General features: G+C 31.4%; 1 protein-coding gene across 2 annotated transcripts in view; it reads right to left on the minus strand.

The window, feature by feature from the left end:
- The window catches only part of LOC106478847 (protein draper-like), an 80,925-nt gene that overhangs the window by 33,633 nt on the left and 22,658 nt on the right, over window positions 1-24,634 (minus strand). For both annotated transcript variants that reach the window (XM_022382506.1, XM_013939420.2), the window contains exons 6-12: window positions 24,182-24,274; window positions 20,158-20,259; window positions 18,116-18,260; window positions 10,859-10,979; window positions 9,606-9,791; window positions 4,503-4,596; window positions 2,550-2,619 (exon numbers count right to left, since the gene is read on the minus strand). In XM_022382506.1, coding sequence (XP_022238214.1) covers window positions 2,550-2,619; window positions 4,503-4,596; window positions 9,606-9,791; window positions 10,859-10,979; window positions 18,116-18,260; window positions 20,158-20,259; window positions 24,182-24,274 — 811 coding nt within the window. The remainder of the gene's footprint in view (window positions 1-2,549; window positions 2,620-4,502; window positions 4,597-9,605; window positions 9,792-10,858; window positions 10,980-18,115; window positions 18,261-20,157; window positions 20,260-24,181; window positions 24,275-24,634) is intronic.

Genomic DNA, 24,634 nt, shown 5'->3' on the forward strand with positions numbered 1-24,634 from the left:
CAAATTTTAGGATATGTGGAAGGATAAGTGTAGTAAAATGTTGTAGGTTGAATGGAAATCAGGTAACTGTGTGCTAGGTATATTCTTGAATTTCCACACTGAATACTGACCTGATGTAAATTCATACTATTAACTACAGATGGTAAGAAGTAGTTTCTAGTCTGATGAAAGCTGATGTATTTCTTGTTAGGATTATTATATCCTACACCTTCAATAAATATTTTTCTTTTATCATTACTAACTCCTGTTATCATACTTTCAAATTAAGAACATAATTTATGTATGGAAATACTAAACAGTTTAAACATTTATAAGTCACAGAAAATATGATCTAGATATCTTCATTTGCACCCAAGGAGAAAAAAAGTGAATTACAAAACTAAACAGAGTAGAGTGTCAAACCCTCTGGATCCTTCAAACCAAACAAGATTAATGAGTAACACAGATACACTTCACAACATTAACCCTTACGATGTATCAAGTGGATATATCCACTTTGACATTTATAGCCATTTGATGCAACAAGCAGATTTACCCCACGGCTTCACTAAAACCTGTCCTTACACTGTGACAAGCAGATTTACCCCATGGCCTCATAAAAAAGACTAGAAAAGATCAAATTCTTAATTTCATTTTGTGGTGGATAATTGACACTTTTCAGGAACCAACCCGATATGTTTTACACACAAAAAAGGATTCAAAAAAAAAGAATGAGATGCTCCCTGGCTGGATAAGAACCAACTAGGTCATGATAAGGTTACCTTTGGGACAAATATAACTTTTCTGTACACTATGATACACCATACTAGTAGTTTCAAACTATTTCCTATAAGACCAGATAACTCCTAGGCCACAAATAAATCTGTTCTTGAATATTCAATGCTTGCTTTTAACTGTTACTTTCATTAAATGTAAAACTAATATATTTTTAATTTAATAACGTAGAATTTTGACTAAAAAAGCAAAATCTTATGCTGAAGTAGTAACTGTGTAGTGTCCACACTTAATTATTTCAATTTAACATCACTCATAGACATAGAATGTGAATCAGGCTACACAAGATGGTTTTCAGCTATGAAACAGTATTCAATGATTTAGGAAACCCAATATATAAAAAATTTAATTTTAAAAACACTGCCATTCAACAAGTACTAGTAGCAGTCTTGTAAGTTTCTTTTTTTCATTCTTAGAAATTGTGTTAATTTAAAAACATGTTAATATCTACACTAAAAAGATATGTTAGTAATTGTTTTGACTTGTACAAATCACTATAAAATACTAATACAAAATTCTTAAAATTAATTCTTTTTCTTTTTATTAAAGTATAACAAACATCAGTTGATGAAGAATAAATAACCAATGATAATTTTGTTTTCTATAAAACCGAATAATAATTTTTTCTAATATAAGGCTGAGTGTGTTTCTTTATCACTTTATTTGTTTTATTTTACTACAATTTGCTTTGGTCACAGTTAATTCTAGTTTAGGTAGTCACTGGTAAGTTGCTGAATCACTACAAATGTAACTATAAAACTGCTGTAAAAATATATATCAGAAAGTGTCAATCTACTTTTACTGGCCTTTAAAATAACTATATACACATTATTATTCATGCACTTCATAAAGTTTCAAATCAATCATTAGAAGCTTCATTATTTTGCAGTTTGTTAGAATTTTGTGTTGCTTCTCTTAAGAGCCTACTTTCCAAGGCAGCCACACAGATTACATTAACTGTGCAATTTGCATTACATATTTCCTCATACTTATGTAAATTATTAAAAGAAAATGCATATTATTCATATCACAGTCCTGAGAATCTGCAAGCATATCTTTAGCACGCAGCAAGTAGGAAAAGAAATACCTAGAAGTAACTGCAGAACCTGAAATTTCAACTTATGTTAAAAATGGTCTTTTTTTTTTAAATTACTTTACAACATCTGCTTTTTAATGATGAACGTATGTAAAGAGAAATAAGTATATTTATAAAAATTTTAAATAACACCATAATAACAATCATGGGACAAACAAATGTACACAAAATAAAGAAACTTAAAACTCCTCACTAATATTTTACACAATCAAACTTTGAACAATGAACAAATTCTTTATCTATAACAACAACCTCATTAAATTTTGTTTGTTTGTTTGATTTATATGTTTGTCATTTAATTTATGACTATTGTTTCTATACATTGTTTTAACCTTGAGAACAATATCATACAATGCAACAATTCTTTTTTACACTGTTCAAACACATATTGTTCTGAATTCACACACCTCAGTCTCCTAAGCTGGCTGAACCTCAAGATTTTATTGGGATTATGGCCAAAAATATCATTTAATAGTAAGGGTACCCAAATGATCAAACACTGCATTCTAATTTTTATAAGTAGAAATATAAGAAAAGTACATTTAATTAGCTACATTGATGCCAAGGTTGATTTTGAGTTTTACTTTAAGTAGATAATTTACTCGGATCACAAGTTATTATATATATATATATATCCTAATGAATAACTAAAAGCTAAGACTACAGAAAACATACTTACAATAGACTGTTTTCTTTCTGACAGTGGCATTGATGTTTGCATTCTGATCCATAATAACCATCAAGACAAACTAAAAAAAAAGTTAAGATTACTAAAAGGATTCTTTATAGTTTGATATTTTCATGAAGTCACTGAAAATGCAATTAGGCAATTTTAGTATTCAGTAGCACAGCATTATACATTTAATATCAAGCAGTCAAAAGTAAGTAAAAACTATTGAAGGTAGCTTTAGGCTTGCTTATTTTCTTGGATTTTATACACCAAGTTCACATCAACTTCATCAAAGGAACAATGAAGCTCTTGCATGAAGCCAAATGATAAGACAACATAAAACTTAACCTTCAAAAATAGTACAACATTAATTTGAAGGAATGCAGATTGGCTGAAGCATTGACCCAACACCAAATAGAAAAAATAAATAAACACATCTAAAAAAGTTAATCATCAATAATGCTTGTCTGTTACATACTGATTTTCTTTTCAACAACATAGTTCAACCAGAATTATGGTGCTTAAATAAATAATAAACATTTTGAACAATTGAAAGTAATATATAAATCCAAAACAAATACCACTAAAAAAAGGACTTTAGTCTTTAGCTCTTCATATGCTTTATGAGTAGTATGAAAAATGGTAATTTTAAGTAGCACCTCTCTTTAATACGAAAGCAATTTCTAATGTTGGGTTTTATGGTTTAAGCCAAGATAAGAAAGATACAATTTTTTACAATTTATGAACATCAAAACAAAAGAGTCTTTCTTGATTTATATGTGTATGTTGCCTCCAACTTCTTCACAGATGTCCTGATTTGAGGAATGTAACAAGTTAGAAGGAGAAATCTCTTGACTTAAAAGGAGTAACTGAAGATTTATGTCAGTATATTATGGATTAGTGGTGAGATTATATTACTGTGTAGATGTGTTATTTTTCTAGTTATTACTACAAACTTATTAATTACCATTATATTATTATGTTGTTATATTAAATGTTAATTCCATTGAATACTGGTTTGCATAACTGTTGTATTGCTGTTTCAATATATTAAATACTAAACCATTGATGGTTGCATTAGGGGTTTATTCAGACATAGTAACAACCTCCTTTTGTGAAAAATTAAATATTCTGAGAAACTATAATCTAAATTCTGTTTTGATTATGAGTATTAAATATATTAATCTTTATGAAATTATGCACTTTTTTAACAGGCCTCCAAAATTTAAATACATTTTTTTTTATTTAAACCACTAGTAAGCATTACAACTAAAGATTACAAAAATGGTGAGTGACTGAGTAGTGTGTCCAAAGGTAAAAGTTTTAGCACACTCATATTACAGAAACTTTATAACACTAGACATCAAATACAAATTGTTAGTTTTACCATAAATGTTCAGTACATCAAACACAATGATAAAGCCTAACCTCAGCTTTGTGTAACCAGAATATATATTTGCTTTGATGTTTTAAAAAAAAAAGGTTATAGAAAAAAATTATGGAAAAAAAATATATATATATATACTTTTTACACAAATGGTCAACAATTGAAAATCCATTTCTTTATTGTTAGAATTTCATCCAATCTACATACAAAATATTTGTGCATATTTTTTTTTCTTACTATAGGTTAAAAATAATTAAAAGAGAGAATCTGATTTTGATCATCTGTGACCAGAATATCCAATTTAATTAAACCAAATAAAATACCTACTGAATTTCAAAAACTGAAATCATATGTGATCTATATTTACACAAGGTTTGATAAACTACTTTACTTCTATAAAATAATTTGATTTTTTTTCAGAACATCAAGAGGTATTACATATCAGTGGCAGTTAAGCCTCCTTTTTATAACTGATGACTGATTTAACATAAATATAAAGATGATATGCTTACTACTTTTAAACAAAATGGAAAGCTTAAATAAAAATGTGAAAACATATGAAATAACAACCTCACCTCTTTCTGTACAACTTTTGCCTTTGAAACCTTTTGGGCAAGAGCAGTTACCACTAACAGGATCACAGCTTGCTCCATGTTTACATTCACATATCTACACAGTAAATACAGAAAACAAATTATCTTTGGAAACTCAAGACTAAATGTGCATTTTACAATCACAGATCAATAAAGACAAAAATATTTTCCTGCAGATTAATTAATGTCACAGTTTGTTCCATGACATTTAAGTGTGAAGAACTTCTGCATTATATGAAAACAGGGTTGATCTACTGTTATTACATTAAACAAAAACAACTTATGTTTCTGTTTTGAAAATTCAACTCACTTTGTAATTGATGGACCTCAATTTTACATAATCACTGAATTAACTCAGAGGAGTAAACATTATCTTTTGTACTTTCCAGTCAGTATTAATGCTTAATAGTATATCTGAAATTAATATATAAAAGTTTCCTTTAAAATAATGCAAATTTTAGCTTGATTTTAGTGACATAAATGTTTATAATTAGACCAATATATATATATATATATATATACACACACACATACATATATATATCATAACATTTCATATTTGTGATCCCAATAATAATGAGAAGACTCAGAAAGTTGACACAGTTGAACATGTTGAATCAACACACATACACACAGTCATCCTCCTCAGGACACTTCCAATATTCATGGCTCTCAAGTCATTCTTGGCTTGAGCATGACAATACATTAATTTGATGAAGTGCAAGTTTTATTGTGAAAATAAAAAACACAACTCCTTCACTCAAAGAACTAACAACTTCTGGACAAGTATGCTAAATAGGCATGTTACATCCTCAGATCATGTGTCAATGCTTCTTGTAAAAGTTGAAAACAAAAACTTTACAAAAGCTGTCAACAAAGCACTTTCTAAAGAAGAACTGCATGCGATTGTTGGTTTAAAAGTTGTATACTAGTTAGCTAAGGATTCAATACTGCTATCAAAGTTTGAAAGTATGATGAAATTTCTAAAATACCTAAAATCCCCTGATGTAGAACACTTAACATATGGATCCAAGCAGACATCAGACTAATATGGTTATTACACAGCTACAGAATTTTTGATGTAATCTCCACTGACATTGACAATACTGTGAATGAAAAGTTAGCAGCATTACCTTGTATCACTCTTCTAATAGATGAGACTACCGATATTCATACGAGGAAAAATATGACAATCCTTGCAAGAATCATCAATCTGAAAAACATATTACCACCTATTATATTTCTTGCAAGTCTCCAAGTGAAAGATACAACAGCACAACATTTATCAGAAAACATTTTGTGCACCTTGAGTCGAGGGATGTTCCAAATTCTAAGATGCTTGGCTTGGGGACAGATGATACCAGTTCAATGACAGGCTGTGATACAGGACAACTTCTTGGGCAAAACCCTCACTTAATCAATGTTCACTGCATTGCATACTGACTAGCCTTGTGTACGTCTCAGGCCGCTAGATGTCTCCTATCTCTCAAGGACTACCAAGAAACACTGACAAGCTTGTTCTATTACTTCAAGACTTCCACCAACAGGAAGCAGAAGCTGCAGACATATAAACCATACTGGACAACCAAAAGTTTAAAAATAAAAGAAATATATACAATGTACAATGGTTCAGTTTTTATTCATCACTAACCACAATTTACCAATGTCCGGACTCTCTGTTGACATACTTTGATGAGGCAGGCTCAAAGAAAGATCCCAAAGCTGTGGGACTCCACAAAAAGATGGCTTCCAAACAGTTCCTATATATAACGTACATGACAATGGATGTTATTCCAGTGGTTATCTCAGCCTGTTTTTCCAGAAGTGGAATATGGATATTGCACTTTTACAGGTAATTAACAACATGATGACTGGCTGACGAATAGTGAATATATTTCACCTGCATGATTCATTTCATTACCTGATGTATCACATTGTCTTGATGATTGGTGAGGTACCTAATCTTCACATTTTATTTGTAGGTGACTGTGGATCAGTGGGTCACAGATGTACAGCAAAAGGTCAATTCTGATGGATGTTTTCTGACCAAGATGGTATAGGATTTGATGGACAGGCTAAAATATCACAAGATAGCTAACACATCTGAAGAAATTCTGAAGACAATCAAAAAGAAGTTCATTCTTTCTCTGATAGACAACATCCAGAAAAGGTATGCATGGTCTGTTTTATCAAACCAACTATTTTTTTCCACAAAATGTTTCCATTTCATGATTTGTACTTCAAACCTAATTCACTATCTGTAATTTTTTTTCAAGTTTCCAGAGAAAGACTTGTTGATATCCTTTGGGATATTTGCCCTTCATCCAGTAACTCTGTTGTCAGATGATGAACTTGAAGCTTGGGAAATGACAAGTTAGAGACTCTGTTAACACACTATGGAACATCCAAATCTCACAAGTACAAGTCAGATGATAGTACTCATTTTGAGCAACATCTGAAGCAGTAATTGATCCAAACAAAGCCAGCAGAGAATGGAGAACTGTCAAAATTGTTGTCAAAACAGAAATGTACCCCAGGGCCAAAATGGAAAGACAATGGAAACTAATTGTTCCACATCATGCATGCAATATCCCCAACTTGAAGTTCCTTATATGTCTTGCCCTGATGGTCCATGTCCACACAGCAGACTGTGAGAACTTTCAGTGTTCAGAACAGACATAGAAAGAGGCTCTCACTTTGACCAGTTGGTGAAAATCCTTTTAGAAGGAGAACATTAAGAAATGTGATTTCATTAAATCACTGATAACTTAGAGAAACAGGAAACAAAAAAATATATTTAATAAAGAGCATCAGTGAATGTACCATGTTGGTCAATAGCGATCACAGTTACTTCAAGGTTATTTCCTTACAAGTTACAATAACGATATGCAACACATTATTGTGTTGAACTGTTGATGTCAGTCAATAAAAACTAAAGGAAATGTATTTATGAGTAAAAATCAGTTTTCTCAATGGTATCTTGAGTAAATTCTTGTTTAGATCATTCAAGTAACAAACTATGTACCAATAAAATAATTTGGTATAACATCACAATGAGGTCAATGTTTAGGCAAATACCAAAAAGCAAAAAATCATTAACATTATGAATTCATAATGTTATATGCTAGAAACACTAATCACAATCAATGAATTCACAGCATTTTATTTTGATGATAAACATGATAATTTGCTTCATGAAATTTTGCTTTGAATATTACAATAATAAGGTATAGTTGTCTGGTGCTTCATAAATAGAAGTAAATTACAAAACATCCAAATTATAGGGGCTCATGTTTTTTTCCAAATGACCTACTCAAAATGGGAGTAATGGACCCAAAGTCCCACCCAAAAACATTCCTAGCAAGATCTTAGGGAACAAGCAACTATTACCCCTCTTGTATACACATATGGTTGACATATTAGTTTTGATAGTAAATACATTATACAAACTAGAGGAAGTGGTGGATGAAAACCTAAAGGAATAATTAATGAATTTTAAAGTAATTCTATCAAGGAAAGAACAGAAAAAAAGCTATATAGATTATTAAATACAAAGAAATACAAACAAAATAAAAAAAATTATCTTTCCATAAAATAAAGTAAAATGTCAATAATGCTATAAAATATTTATATATATAATCATTTTTTTGTTTATTATTAAGCACAAAGCTAAACAATGAGCTATCTGTGCTGTGCCCTCAGATAGTGAAATCCAATTCTTAACTTTATAAGCCCTCACATTACCACTGAGCCATCTGAGGCCATTCAAAATACTTATATTCCAGATTCCACCAGGGACATTTTATTTTACATAAATTCCACTTTTGATTGAGATTCAAATTATATTATTTATATTTCAGTTTATACAATATGTGAAAGAAACAGAAAATTTAAGAATTAGAATAAATCTACATAAATATCATGTGAGAAACCCAAATTTAAGGCCAATACCAGCTAATACTCATTTCAATAGTTTCCTAAACAAAAATTATAGAAACTTAAAGGAACTTTTTTTAATCATTAAATTCTTATTTTACTGCAATTTTAAATTAGAATCCTACATGTTCTATGCTTCATTATGTAATTAACCTGTTTATGAATTTGTATTTGTTACAGTTACTCACAGGTTACAGAATTTGTGCTGATTTTATAATATTTTATACTTTATTTTACAAAGTTGAAAGGTTTACAACGTTTTTAACTTTTATTATGATTCTATTTATAATATATATATTGTATTATTTTTTTTATATATTCTTAATTTTAAATCTAAATGTTAATAATCCCAGGTTGAAATCAAACCTATGGAACTAGTTCTAAAGATTACATATTTTGAAACTATTTTACAAGTTAAAAGAGAGATTGAAACAAATTTTTCCAGAGAAAAATCTGGAAGTTACTTAGTGAACTATAATATCCATAGCAAGTGAAATTTTATTTGTTAAAAGAATTTTATAATGTTCTCGCACATAGTTCAGTAAGTCTAACATAATCTCACTGCTACACATCATTAAAATTATTGCATGTATTTTTGTGTGTAATAAATAATAATTACCTGCAAGGATGTGTTTACATAGTTAGCAAGAAAAGTCTTAAAGTTACATATAGCTCTTTTAAAATTAAGTTTTATCCATTTTATACAAGTATATTCAGCACATAATTTTTATTCAAACTTAAATGTCAAAAAGATAAATATCCATGCCCATAAATTTATACCACAACCAGTTCGAAGAGTTCTGGATTGAGTGAAACACATCATCGGCAATGGATATGATGAATATAGTGTGGTTGAAATACTATCATTAAACACTCTTATAATTCTTGAAAATCCCTAAGGGACTAGATAAAGAATATAGTGCTTAAAAATACAACTGGCTTAATATTAATGTCTAATTAAAGGTATAATTAATTATAATCATGCTTCAACAGCTTGTAAAATGCATTTAAATCATAATAATTTATTACACATATCTTCTCAACCTGTTCTTCTAAAATATATTTACATCTGTCAGACATTTAGGCAATAGCAATCAATACTTTAGTTTTCACAAACAGTCAAGAAAGACAAAAACTTGTATTCCTTACCTCTGAGCAATTCAGCCCATAATATCCTATGGAACATTCTTCCTGGCAATAGTCTCCATGGTAACCAGCTTCACAAATACAGTTTCCTGTTACATGGTTACAGGATGCTTGATTATAACACTTGCAGCGTGTACTACAGTTCTGTCCATAAAATCCTTTGGGGCATTGATTAGCACAAACATCACCCTAAAAAAATTCATTAGACAATATGCAAGTTACTGTTTTGTATTAAATATAAAAAGTATTTGCCTAAATATTAGTAATCAGTTAACAACCATAAAAATTCATGGGAAATAACAAACTTGTAAATGTTTTTGCACATCTTATTTTGATAACTATTTACATATCCATGTCAAATTATTTTAAACATGTACAGCCAACCATGAAAGCCCTCAAAATTTCCTTGATCCTACATTAGGGTGCCCCGGTGTAGAAAACATTAAAATCTAAATACACAAACTTATTGTAAACAATTCCTTATACACCCATACCACTTTTTATATAAATCTGTAGATCCAGTCCTGACAGCTTCTAAAACTACTTCTATGCCATCATGGACAAAATAACAAACTATATATTCTTTCAACATTATTAAACTGATTTTGTCTTATAAAACATATACTTTAATAAACATTCAATAGCCATGACTTTTTAAATAACAATGCAATTTGTACATATTACATGCATTAACTGATGATAAACAGTCATATTAGAGAAACTTCACATAATGTATATAGCTTTTCTTAACTAATCGTATATAATGATAATAAATAAATTAGTCATGTATAATGATAAAATAGCACAAATACAAATAATTCTTTACGTTAAAATTAAACTTTAACCTTTCATCCCTGTTCAAAAACAATTTTGAAGCTCTATTAATTCAAATATATACAAGATAAGCACTGCTATGAAGTGGCATGGTGTGTAGGCATACTACATATTTCCTACACCTTTATCTAATAATTTCTCTGTATAATGAGCACGTACTTTTAATAAAAAACATTATTCAAAGGAGCCTCAAAGTTCTTCTCATCTTAATTACTCATGAGAATAGATCATTCAACAAAGGTTTGTTTTATTCTGAATTTTAATGTCAATTAGTTTATTACTTTCATGTTTCATATGTTGATCCAATACAAGTACTTATTTTTGTACAATACACATTACTCATAAACCTAAGTCTTACAAGCTAACCTTAAAAATAAAACATTCTTTGATTTATTCTAAAAATATAACAAATTTGATCTCACTATCCAGCCAGAAGGACAATTGCAAGTTCCACTGATGTGATTACATGTGCCATTATTTTGGCATACACACTGATTTGCACACCCCTCGCCATGAGTACCACTAGGACATTTCTCAGAACATCTGCAGGAATGAGAAAAATAACAATCAACATATTTATTTCTTCTAATCTCTCAAATGATCTTAAATTTGTTCTAAACCTAACATGTTATCAAACATTTGATTTAATAAGTACCATAAAGCACTATTTTGGGCAAAAGAAAAGGAATGAAAATGGTTTTACACTCACTACTTTTAACTTTTGTTGGTGCTTTACGGTATCTAACTGCCTAATAAAAAATAATAAAAAAAATTAAATGTTCCATAAAAGCAACACTACATCACATAGCAATTAAAGATATATGCATGGACATTGTTTAAAAAACAATTTATTATCACTACCTCTCTAAACTGCATTTATTGAAATTCTAATATAATTAGTAATTACCAGGAAATTCATATATATTATATTAATTAATTACTCCACCCTTCTTCAATGTTGGTGATACAGAAGCCACAACAGGTTGTTTGTTGTTAAGCACAAAGCTACACAAAGCCACTACAGGTATAAAAATCCAATTTTTAGTATTATAAGTCCATAGACTTATCACTAAAGACAATGAGGGTCAATCACAACAAATAAAAATTTAGTTGTAAATACATGCTCTTACAGAACTTGAACAAACCATGTATCATACCTACATTTTTTTCAATATTTTACCTGACTCTAATACTCAAAATGTACATTAACTGAAATTCTTTATCACAATCTGTTAAAAATGTCTAATATTTAAACTACAATAAATACCTATTTTATACTCAAAAACAAAGCCTTACATGCAATAAGTTAGAGGAAGGCAACTGTTTGGAGGAAGAAAGGCAATTGCCTCCCCTCCCCAAAGAGACTGGGAGTACCTTTCAAAAAAGTAAGTTTTATGATTTTACTCTGTGTTTGTGTGTGTGTGTGCTGAACAAATCATAACATGAAGTTTCAAGCTGATTTGTATATACAGAAACATAAAACTGTAAGGAATCATACTCAAAAGTTAAATGCAAAGCCACCAACTAAGTGTGCATATTGAATACATGGTCTCTTGAAACACTATTCATGACTATTTAAACAACTATTTCAACACTATGACCAAATATTGCTTTGTCTCATTTGTTTGGTGTTAAGAACAAAGCTACACAATGGTCCAAAACCCAATTATGAGCATTATAACCTTTCAGCCTTACTGCTGAACCACTGGGGAGCACTCACATACTACAACAGTAAGCAATTGATTTTTGTCGTGGACAGAAAGCAGACAGCCCATTCTGTAACTGTGTACTAAAAAACAAACGAAAAACATTATCTGGTAAACTAAATACAGAATAACTCTGGAAACCTGGAATTTATGGGAATAAAGAATAACTCCTTAAGTTTTTAGTTTTATATACCAGATCTGGATTTTCATAAATTTAACAGCAACAGGCATTTTGATCTGCTAGAAATTGACCATTTTAAAATATATTTATTTTAAGAAGCACCAGAGAGGATAAAAAAAAAATCGAGCTCGTTTCCAGGATGATACCATATCTTTTCTTTCTTTTGTGTGTGTATGTGTGTGAATTACAAGATGATCACAATCATGTAGAACCCCAAAAAATTGGTTTGGATTGTCACTAATAAGTCATTTCGGTATAAAGAACTATAGTTTCTAAAACATTTTGTAACCATGATCCTTTCTTTCTTCTATCTTATTTGAGTTCTGACCTTCCAGTTTCAGGTTAAAGGACTAGGAATAAAAACATAACCATTAATGGAACAAAAGTGATTGTTTTGAAGTTGTTTTGTGATGTTCATCCTAATTTACAACTCAGAGCATACCACAATTTTGTCTAAAAATGGTGTGCACAAAGGAAATTGAAATGATTTTATGGTAGAAAACAAAGTCCATACAGCATTCTATGCTAGGTTAATATTCCAAGAACTTCCAAGTGTTTGTGTATGTTATGAGCAAAATCAGAAGACAATTTTTACATAAAACAGTTATTTAGCTAATTATTTATACGCTTAGGACGTCACAAAGTTCATCACATAGTCAAAACTTTAACACAAACTACACAGCATATTAATCTAAACAGTTCTATGAGAAACCTTTATATGTCACCGAAGGAGAATGATCTATAACAAGGCAACTGCAAGTTATCCACATTCAAGAAACTATTTCTGTTGTTAAGCCTGTGCACATGCTCATAGTTGTATATTTTGTTTTTAATTTTTGGTGAACAAGAAATGTTCATCTGTTTCAACTCAAATGGGGAAAAACACTTAGAATGCTTCACATATTACAGTTACTTCTCTGCAGAACTTACATGATTCTGATGAGATGGACAAGCATAACCATTTAACAATGATGCAAAAACTAAAAACAGTATCAGCAACAAAAATATTTGATAAATAAAATTCTTTTAATAGTAAAAGTTTACAACATCATGCTGTCTACAACTATTTGGATCCAAAATTATAGAAAATATAGTTCTCATACATGCCATTTACCACTGCTTTTCACATCTTGATGAACATAGTTGTCAAGCAATGAGAGAAGGATCTGTCCAGCTGGAATGGAGTTGCTTCCTTGTCACTAGCTCATACCAAAGCCATTCTTAAAATTTTGTTCCTTCACTGCTTTATCATAGCCATACAGTGGCCTTTCCTAGCTGTAGACAAGGAAGTTCATCTGTATCAATTGATTAAGACCTTACCCATTACATATATTATTCCAGATACTGTGGCACATCTGTTCTAGGAAGTGGACAATAAGTCACATTCACATGTAACTCTGTTTCTGATCAAACAAGAGAATGTTTAGCAAACAACTAGTCAAATTACGGTCTTTTACATTATAAAACATCATCATGACATTTCATAAATGTTTATCTTAGTTGGTTCTGTCAGGATTAGTAAAGTTTAGAAGTATCTCCTTGATAGCCTGTATTATTACTCTTTTAAACCATAAAACTGGTGGTGATAACAAGTGCACATCTTCACTATACTCAACACAGCTCAGAAAATAAATGGCTATTCAAATTCCCTCCTTGGTCCATATGAAATTCTCCTGAAAGTAATGTTTATTCCTAGTTTAGCCCCAAAGAAGAAAGGTCCACCTTTCAAAAGTGCTCAGGTTATAGGGTTTCATATTTTTGTGTTAAATCAACATTGCATAATTCAAGGCCTGGAAGTGACCAGCATGTTACATGTACACTTGCTAATGTGAAAAAGCAGTTTTTCTGACTGCACGTGTGTTGAGCAATGTTGAAAACACTGTAATGTGTGAGTGCTGTCTTAAGGAAAAGCCAAAATGGGGAAAGCTCCAGCATGAAAAATAAACATTGGTTATATCTTGTCCTTTACAGAAGATTGAACAGAGTAATTGGTACATACTTGTCATTATCAATTACTTCACCAAGTGGACTGAAGGTTATCTATTGGTTAATATACTGGAACAGTCTATCACTGATGTGTCAGCTGAACAGTAGATATCAGCACTGAAAGCTCTGGGGATCACCAGCTACATCAAAAATTGATCCTTGTCTCAATGGCTTATAACAAAGGTAGAGTACACCTTCCTGCACTCATAGCTACTCATAGAAGAGCCACAGGTTACATGAGCCTGTGCATTTTTTGATATACAAGGATCACACTTCACCTTATTGCACAGCAAGTAGCACCCAAGCTAGATCTCAGTCCTTCCATTGCACTTCCCAAAGATCCTCATGTGTCACTCAAGTAGTTCTTTCACTCAAAGAATCATCTACTATGTGACTTGACAGTAGATATGTTGTAATGGTTTTAACTCCCACATGGTGTGCAGGGTCAGAGCATTTAGTTAATAGCTATAGTCTCACTGTTTGGGAGGACACTTTGTGTCATATCTCCCAGAGCACATGCTTTACTTGTTTCACTGGTTATTCCAATTACAAAAACAGGAAGGATATATTCTTGAGGTGTCACAAGGCTCCTCCTGCCTAGGCAAAACTTTTATAAGAAATATACAGCATTGAAATCTATATAATTCTCTATATGGGAAAGTTTTTGGTGAAACCAAATCCACAGTTAATATTGCGGACTAAATACTGTCTAAAAATAAGTCTACATTAGGTAATGTATGAAACGTGATGCTTATAGTTTCATTTTGGAATCTAGTTTTAAATTACAGTAAGCAGTATATAGAATAAGTATTTACTTCTGTAACTCACTATCTGATATACCCTTTCAACACAAAGGGAAGACGTAGTAATTCCCACGGGGTGACATAGGGTGGTCAGATTTAACCTTCTATGTCACTCCTAGGGGTACCCTACAGGTACATACTAGGTTTGGTCAAAATAGGTCCAGCTGTTTACCAATTGGAAGTCAACACAATGTATAGGGAAGACATAACAGTGTCAGGTCCTAATGTCATCTTCACCAACCAATCTACCCGAGCAGCTTTTTGTAGGAGAAACTTAGCATGAAAGGCAGAGCCGGCCTGCAAGGAAGCTAGAAGTAACCACTCATCCAAGTAATGGTGGAAACGAAGGACCCGAGAATGAAAAATATGGGCAAATACCTGGACCACAATATGTAGAGATCCAAGGCAAATCTGAATGGAAGAGCCAGGAACTGAAACACACACACATCTTACAATGGACAAAATGAAGATAATGTCTAAATGCAGGGGAGATGGAAACATGTAGGTATGTATCCGACACATCAACCTTCGTCATCCACAAACCAGGAGTGAAAATCCAATGAAGGGCTAAGTATGACTCCATTGTGAAACATGAAAAGACCAACAGATCTATGATAGGATGACAGTCCTCTTTAATTTTGTGGATGACAAACAGATGGAAATAAAAATCTGGATGAGAGAAATCTCCCTATTCAACTACATCCTTGTGAAGCAAGTCCCAAACTGCCTCTGAAACATGCTGGCCAGCAACAAGATCCCGAGGAGGGGAGGAAATGGGATATGGAAATAAATGAAGAAGAGAATCGAAAAGAAGGACCAGAACCTCTGAAACCACCTTCAGAACCCAAGGATCTGTGGCAAAGTCCCTACAAATGTGGGCAAAGCTGAGGAGCTTGTCCCCCACAGGTCCCAAACCCACAACAGTAGCCACTAAGATGGCACCCCAAAAAACGACAGAGAACATCAGGAATACAAGAGGCTGGAACTGGCAAGGCTCAGAGGAAGGAGGAGGACAAGACACAGGAACAAAAGGGAGAGATGAATACAGTAAATCTGGGGCTGGGAAAAGGAAGCCGAAGTATTGGGGTCCGATCCCCACAAAAGGATCGGCAACTCCAAATGCTGCAGATCTAAATAAGGAAATACAGAAGGAAGACATGTCCGAGCATGGTTGTCAAGAGTACGGAAACAAGGCATACTGACACCCAAATGCAACTTGTCCCTAAAACGACTTGCATGAACCCCAATATCCAGAGAGGGTAAGAAAAACTATATACTGACCTAATGGCTTGTCACAGAGAAGAGCAGGATTAGAATCATAGTAAACGGGAGACAAGAATAAAACATAACCGACCTGACTGATTAAGTCTACAAATGTGGAAGGAGGCCCGAGCACCTCCCCGAAACAAAACACAACTGTGAAGCATAGGCAGGCAAACCCTCACATAGTAAGAAAGGACAATCATTAGGTAACTCAGAAGATCGCATAAAGGTAGTCAACTCCCTATGAACTAAAACCGTTACTTCTTGAGCATATAAAGCTTGCCTAGATGCCATTGAAGTGGCAGGCTAATCAGTTGTACTAGTTACAGCAGCTGTGGTAAATGCCATGTGGAATTGCGAATGTATGATGAGTAGACTGGGAAAAAGAGAATTTGATCTCCAAAAAGAATTCTCAAAACCATAAAAATAAAAAAATATGGTTGATAAACATATGTGGTATTAAATATATATAATTAAACTTCCTGCCTGCATAGATAAAACTTCTCAACATATGAAACATAACTGCAAGTCTGTGATTTTTGAACTACTTTTTGTTGGTGGTGTCAAAAAAACTATAACATTTAGCTAAATGCATTTTTTTGTTTTACAATTTCCAAACATATGAAGCTAACAAAATCATAAATATCTCTCTTAAAATCTATAATTATTTTCTTTCTTGCAATCAGCTTGTCTTAGGGCTTCTATGGACAGCTTATTTCTAATCTTTAAGTTATTACATCAAAAGCCTTTCTTTACCACATCTTTAAATTATCTAACTGTATCATATCTTTCTTTGTATAAGATAAATAAAGATAATTAATAAATTTTATTAGTTTCTCTCCTTGTTTGTTTATTTTGTTGAAGTAATCACTTTGTCAGGTACTATTCACGTTACAAAAATTTAGACAAGTAATCTGAAACTAAAAGTGTTTTATAGACTGTCACAGGACAAGCTTTGAGATTAGCAGGAAGTCTATGAAATACCTGTAGGTAATGTCTGAAAGATGTTAGGAAGTAACTTTTTTAAACAACATAGTTAAAAAATACTACCTATCTATGTTAACTTTAATAATATATTCCATTCCAAGTTTCTTTCAACAAAATGTATTATAGCATATTATACCATTAAGTTTATGTTGGTGATATTACTAACAAGCATTTGTGAAACCTGTATTTCTGGTCAGTGGTCAGTGTCATGTGTACACAGCTGTGTCATGTACTTTTTTATTTCATGAAATATTGTAAGTTTATCAAAAATAAACTTTAGGCTCAACTACCGAGTTTTATGAAAGAAATACTTTTGTTCCAAATATGGTACTGATAATGAATTATTAATTTTAATGGGTGTAAATATAGAAGTAGTATCATACTAATACCAAGCTGGAAAGGGTCAAGCAAATAATGAGCTTTAATCCTTATATGCTAAATACAGTAGCTTAAACAGATACCATGCTTGAAAAGATTATCACACTAAAATAAAACTTGACAATGAGTAAATTTTGGTAAATTATATACTCTATTTATATCTTCACATAAAATGTATTTTAATTACAGGGAAAATGTGATAGGCAGTTTTAAATGGGTTTCTTTCAACAAAAGTTGAACTATCGTGCATCAAAACCCTAAAATACATTTAAAAGTTCATATAATAGAAAAACATTCAATTTTTCTAGAATTTATCAAGGATTACATACAAACTGAAAATATTTAAATTAGCAACAATATGTAAATATGTCTTACAATGCTCCTTGATAACCCGGTGGGCATTTGCAACTTCCAGATACATGATTACATGTAGCATTGTTCTTACATTGACATTCCTGTTCACAACCCAAACCAAAAAAGCCAGTGGGACATGGATTATCACAATATTTACCCATCCAACCTTAAAAAGAAACAGAATGGTAACACAAATATAATTAGTTCCCTTTTATTAATCAAGTATACATGGACATGCAAAATCCATGAAGAAGAAGAAGAATTGTGGATATATCACACAATTCTTATCAAAATCACAAAAATATATAGCTTTTGTCATCTCATATTAAATACTAAAAGTGGTATTTCAAGTAAGATTACCTAAATGTGCCATCAGTGACTTTTCTTATAAATGAACTTTGCTGGACAAAGAAAAGGTAGGGGAAAACCCAAAATGATGAAAGTATGATAATACACCAACACATTCTAAAAACAAAATCAAGCAACTAACCATGTAGGACTTTCTTCTATATCTCCTGATGACTTCATGGGTTTATATCATTTAAACAAAATCAAACAGATTTTAGCATAAAATGTTTACGCAAATCACAGTGTATGAAAAACATATTCCAAACTTCTTTCATAAAAACTACAAAATATATTTGTATTTAAATAATACTAAAATACACAAATCAATCAAACCTATAGACATAACATAAATAAAATTTGTATCTATTTACATTACAACAGCTCTGTGCAGCTGTTGAAATGTGACTGATCAGCTCAATGATGAAATAAATCCACCAGTATTTTCATCCAAGTTTTATAGCTCATTTTAGATAAACGGCTCAACATTTCTAATAAATATGTCGACATATGAAAAGAGAGTGATCTGCTGATTATGTTTTTAAGTTGGATGGCAAAGTAGAAAGGTAGATTTCGATGGATTCTATTTCAACTTTACCTGACAAATTGCTGTCTTCACATAGGCACGATGGAGGTATCCACAGCTATACCACACAGTGCATGTGCATTGGAATGTTGTGTGGTGAACAGCCAATGAGGGCATCTCATTGTAATTCTATGTCAGCCCCTTTATCTACAGTGAGCACATGGAACATTGTGGTAGTGTTGGCTGACCCCCCACATTTTTTAAACAGACTTACACAAACCACAGAAAATGACCCAGATAACAAAAAAAAACTTGGAAATTGCAAAAAATTTACATTTAGGTATGTTCACATCAATTTTTTTTTAATTTCAAGAGAGGATAAACGAGCTACATCATGCATTTTACACTAACAAGATGTAACACGCAGTAAATGCCACTTAATCTCATCCTCGGGCTACCACTCAGGTTTTGATAGTATAGAAGCATGCTTCTGTATGTGGTCTATATACTATATATTGAAGTCACTAATTCATTTGTAATGATACTTGGCATGCTGGACAAATACAGGAACAGCCACAAGAAAAATGTTACTTTCCTTTTTTTTTAAGAATAAAAATCATTTTATGATGTCTTTAGTGAGACCTCTTCTGGATATTGTTAAGGAAATATGGACTTGAATTGAATATATAGATCCAAGTACAGCTAGTAATTCAATTCAGAATTGCCCTTGTCTTCATTCATGGCAGAACTGCCCTAGTGACAAACAAGTGTAGTTGTCTTTTGAATTTCTGTACTGAAAACCAGAGAAGCTGGGCACAGTCAACAAGACCATCTCAACTGTGTAAAACAATTGTGTCAGTTTTCTTTTGATAGAGATTAATTCAGTTAAATTCTACATTTCCTTCAAACCTTGCTAATTTGAAATATAAATCAAACATTTTATCAGATTAAATCAAAAACAAAAAATTAATTTATCTCAATTTGATTAACTAATTATTTGGTATGTCAACAGGCAGAAGGTAATTTTATTTCTCTACACCTAACTGATCTGTTTCTCTTACATGAATTCAGGAGTTAACAATAAAATTTGATCTCTCTTCACTGTGACAATGACTTTGCCTATGTAAAAGTACCACATTATAAAACATTATCTGTTTAATATACTTTCTCAGGAAAAATTGTAACTACTTACCTGGTTTACATGTACAAGAACCAGTAGTAGGATCACAAACAGCACCATTCTGACAAAGGCAGTCACGTTTACACTGTTCACCCCATTTTCCATCTGGGCAAGCTGTGAGCAATTATTAGTATTTTAAACATTTTGTGTGTTGAAATTAAAGGTTCACTAAACTCTATAGGAATTATACTTAAATGTACTTTTTATAAAGTAATGACTGTATTACAAAATCTTGTCAACATGCAAAACATTTTCATCTTGAAAATCTGATATAAATATACTTGGACAACATACAATGTACACAGTTTGTCAATTTCCTATATCTACTAGACATGACTGTCACAAAAACAATAGTTTAATCAGAACTTGTTTTAATACTTTTATGTTAGGGAAACACCATATACAATACACAATTAACAAACTAATTAGCAAATATTTGATAACTATTACGATTTTCTGTGGGATTTAAGGTGACACAATACACACAAGGAATATAAATACAATACATACTGAATGAATACAAGTAAACTTGGTACTAAAATGTAGATAATAAATCAGATTTTTTCAAATGCTACACAAACCAGCCAAGAATTTTGATGTTGATATATATATATAAAAAAAAAGTCATTTTGGAAAGGTTTGGGTTGTTTTCATTAGACAAAAAACAAAACAAAAACGTTTGGCACTATTTTTTAGGTCTAGGTTGCTGGAGCTGGCCTGTGATTTGACCCAATACCATGAGAGCCAACATGGAGAAGTTATAATGTAAATGTAAAATAAAATGACGTAGCAATGAAACATGCTTGAAATGTTCTAGATGTGGTTGTAAATGTGACGGTTTAAATGTAGTGATTACGCTAAACCGTGAGTCCAGGTCAGATGAGAGAAGAACTTACTTAAAGTTATCCCAATCGATTTAACATACCAGCTGAATCAGAGATTTGTCAATTGATTACTACATTGCCAGTAAAACATAAAAATAATTAGAACAATAATATCATTATCTTCAAATAAAATTGGAATCATGTATAAGGAACCATCAGTTTCAATATTTTGTGAAACTAATGGTACAGTAAAACTCGAAGATTCAGTTTAGAAGTTGAAGCAGATGCATGATGCATTACAAAATGATTTCCCTAGCGATTCTCAAATTAAGAATACCATTTCAGCAATGAAGAGTAAATATAATGATGAAAGATGATGGTATAATGCCCAGTATGGTATCACAATAGTATAATTCATATAGATTTCATCATGCCTATTTTCATTAATATTTAGTTTTTTTTTCATTTTAGAAATGGTGCTGAGCTAAATTCATCAAAATAACCCTAAATCATCAGTTTCCTCAAAGATGAGTACTATCTTTCTTTTTTTCATGTGTATTTTTTAAAATGTAATAATTAGAAATTTATTAGGGTAGAAAAAATAATGGATAAAATATAAAGTCCTACTGAAAAACAAAAGGTCTGATATTTGTTCATGAGCTTTTAGTTATTATGAAAATTTTCAGATGAAGAAAAGTATTTTTAATCTTCATATGAAAATTATTTTGCACTCAGAGCAATCAACTTTCTGACTTCAGATATTCACTGACAAATCTTTAGTGAAAATACTTATTAAAAACTGATTTTTTTTTGTGTACAAAAGACTTGTTATGTTTAGTGAAAGCTTGCCAAATTTTGTGAAGATACATAAAACATACTAAAAACTATAGTATGGAAATTCTGATGGTTACTTTGTTGTTACAAGATCAGTCACATTGACCAACTCTGTACGGAAAGAGTTAAAGAAAACAAATAATGCATGCCAGTTCAGTCTTTAAAATTCCCTTACCACTGCACAGCACATCCAAATGAAATGTGGCAAACTGAACACATCTTGTAAATGTAATTCATTAAAGGAACAATTCATGCCGAAGTATTGACCCTTATATTATCAGTACCATTTCATATAGGCCTGGCATGGCCTGTGGTTAAGGCACTCAACTCACAATCTGATGATTGCATGTCTGAATCCCCACCATTGAACATGCTTGTCCTTCCAGCTGTGGGGCTTTATAATGTGATGGTCAATCCCACTATTTGTTGGTTAAAGAGTAGCCCAAGAGTTGGGAGAGGGAGGTATTGACGAGCTACCTTCCCTCTAGTCTATCACTGCTAAATTAGGTACAGCTAGTGCAGATAGCCCTCATGTTGCTTTACACGATTTTCAAAAGAAACCATTTAATATGTACATGGGCACAATGGATAGAATGTTTTAGCCACTCATAGTTTTAACTAATACAGATGAGTAAAATAAATTGATGATATTATTTTACAAATTGAAGACATCGAAACAACAATTACAAACTTTTATTCCAGTTTATAAGCTCACTGAATATATTGAGTAATGCCAGATCTTCCCAAGTATACACATAGCAAGTACGAAAAAAAAAAATCTACAACCAAAGAATTAGCACTGTAACATTCACAGGTCCTTTAAAGAATCATGCTCTAGCTTGTTAATAAATTAACAGTAAGAACAATTCAAAAGTTCTAGATTATAAACTTACAATATTTCCTAAGTTACACTAATGTTTCTTGGTTGAAAAAAATCTCAAGGAGACAAGAGCTCTATAATGAACCAGCTTAAAGTGGGGTCTTATCTTACTGTATTATACTTTACTATAGTTTTATTTGTATACACATATAGACACACATACACACACATTGTAATACAATTTCTAAAGTAACTTAAAAACTAGGCTTGGATAAATACAAAAATTCATAATTTGTCCATAGATCAATGTAAAATGATGCAACAAACAACAGAATAATAACATTCAAAAAGCAGACAATGTCCTGTAACTATCACAATTTTTCTGGCATTTCTAGCAGTGCAACATGAACCTTTAAAATGCCATCCATCTATCATTCCCATGAGAAAAAAAACATTTTCTTAGGAAGCGATCTACAAATCTCTGTACAGAAAACAATATAATATAATACGTCATTTGATAGACAAAAACCTTGCCTGTCTATTGTTTATAACTAATATAGTCATAAATGTATTGACAAATCCTGAAAAAGAGGATGTGAAAGGTGGGAATGGCAGAAGGGGTCTGATTTTGTATTTGATGGCTCTGTAAACAAACAAAATTGAAGTCTAATAAAACTTTCCTTTTTTCCAGTTATGACACTATTATAGTGAGTAATTTAAATTAAATTTACCAGTACCTAAATATAGCACTTATACATCATTCACAAGTAAGAAACAATGCCTTCAGTTACATATCTCCATATACGTAATGTTAAAATGACCCTGTTTAGAGCTGATTCATTTGGAGCTTTGTTCTCAGGATCCCTTCTTGAGTGATAAACGGGGTATTACTGTATACAAAAATGAAGTCAAACAAATAATATCAAGGCACAAATTTGATATGATAATTACTAACCTAAGGTTTAGAAGTGCTCATGTAACACTTGCTTACTTTTTTATGGTCAATTTATCAAATTAATATTTTGTTCATATAAATACAAATATATACTCACACACAAATAATTCTTCACATTTTCATCACTGACATTTATTCTCAGTAGTTTCAGTAATATAGTAAGCAAGCAAAATGATTCTAAGGATAGTTTAAACTTTCAGTTTGAGTTTATTGAACTAACTTTTGCAAGATTCATCCAAATGTTTTTGACGATTAATAGTAAGTAGTATGATGAAGGTTTAATACTGCTCTTACTGGTATTAAATGTGCATATCCAGCTATTGTCTACCAGTGAAATTTAAACTAATCCCCTTATTTTAGAATTTTGTAATTATAGAAAAATATGTATAAATACAACACACTGAAATGCATCAGATAGTCGTGCATTAATAGTATGATGAAATCACACAATATAATACAGCTTAGAAACATACAATAACCTAATAATGCATATGAAAGGAAAATCAATTTTGATTTAATGGATTAGTTATGTTAACTTGATATCAATAAAACATTCATGAAACTAGCAACCTTTAAAAGAAAGCAAAATAAAGACATACTTACAAACATTACAGGTATTTCCACCCCATCCTTCACTGCACAGGCAAGTATCTGGTGCTTCACAAACTCCATTCACACAAGAGTCCTTACAATGTGCTATCAAACAAATAAATAAATATTAAGATTGATAGAGTTACATATATTTATTGCACAAAAATACAATGTTCCACATTTATGACTTTAAGAATAATTTGGAAATAAATACAAATTAACCCTATCAAAATGGGTCATAGGTCAAAGGCCATGTCATCTCGTTTGTTGACTCGCATTCAAAATTTTATTGAATGACTATTTTATGAATTTATGTCTATAAATTTGGTATCAAATTGTAAATTAGAATTCAAATTTTAGTATTATACATTAGTTAACTTTCTTAATTTAAAAGTAAATATTAAAAAAATAACACCTAAATATTGATTTGTGTGTGTCACGTGGTATGTTGAATGCAGCACTGGT

This window comes from Limulus polyphemus, unplaced genomic scaffold (assembly GCF_000517525.1).
Source record: "Limulus polyphemus unplaced genomic scaffold, Limulus_polyphemus-2.1.2 Scaffold254, whole genome shotgun sequence".
NCBI lineage: Eukaryota > Metazoa > Arthropoda > Merostomata > Xiphosura > Limulidae > Limulus > Limulus polyphemus.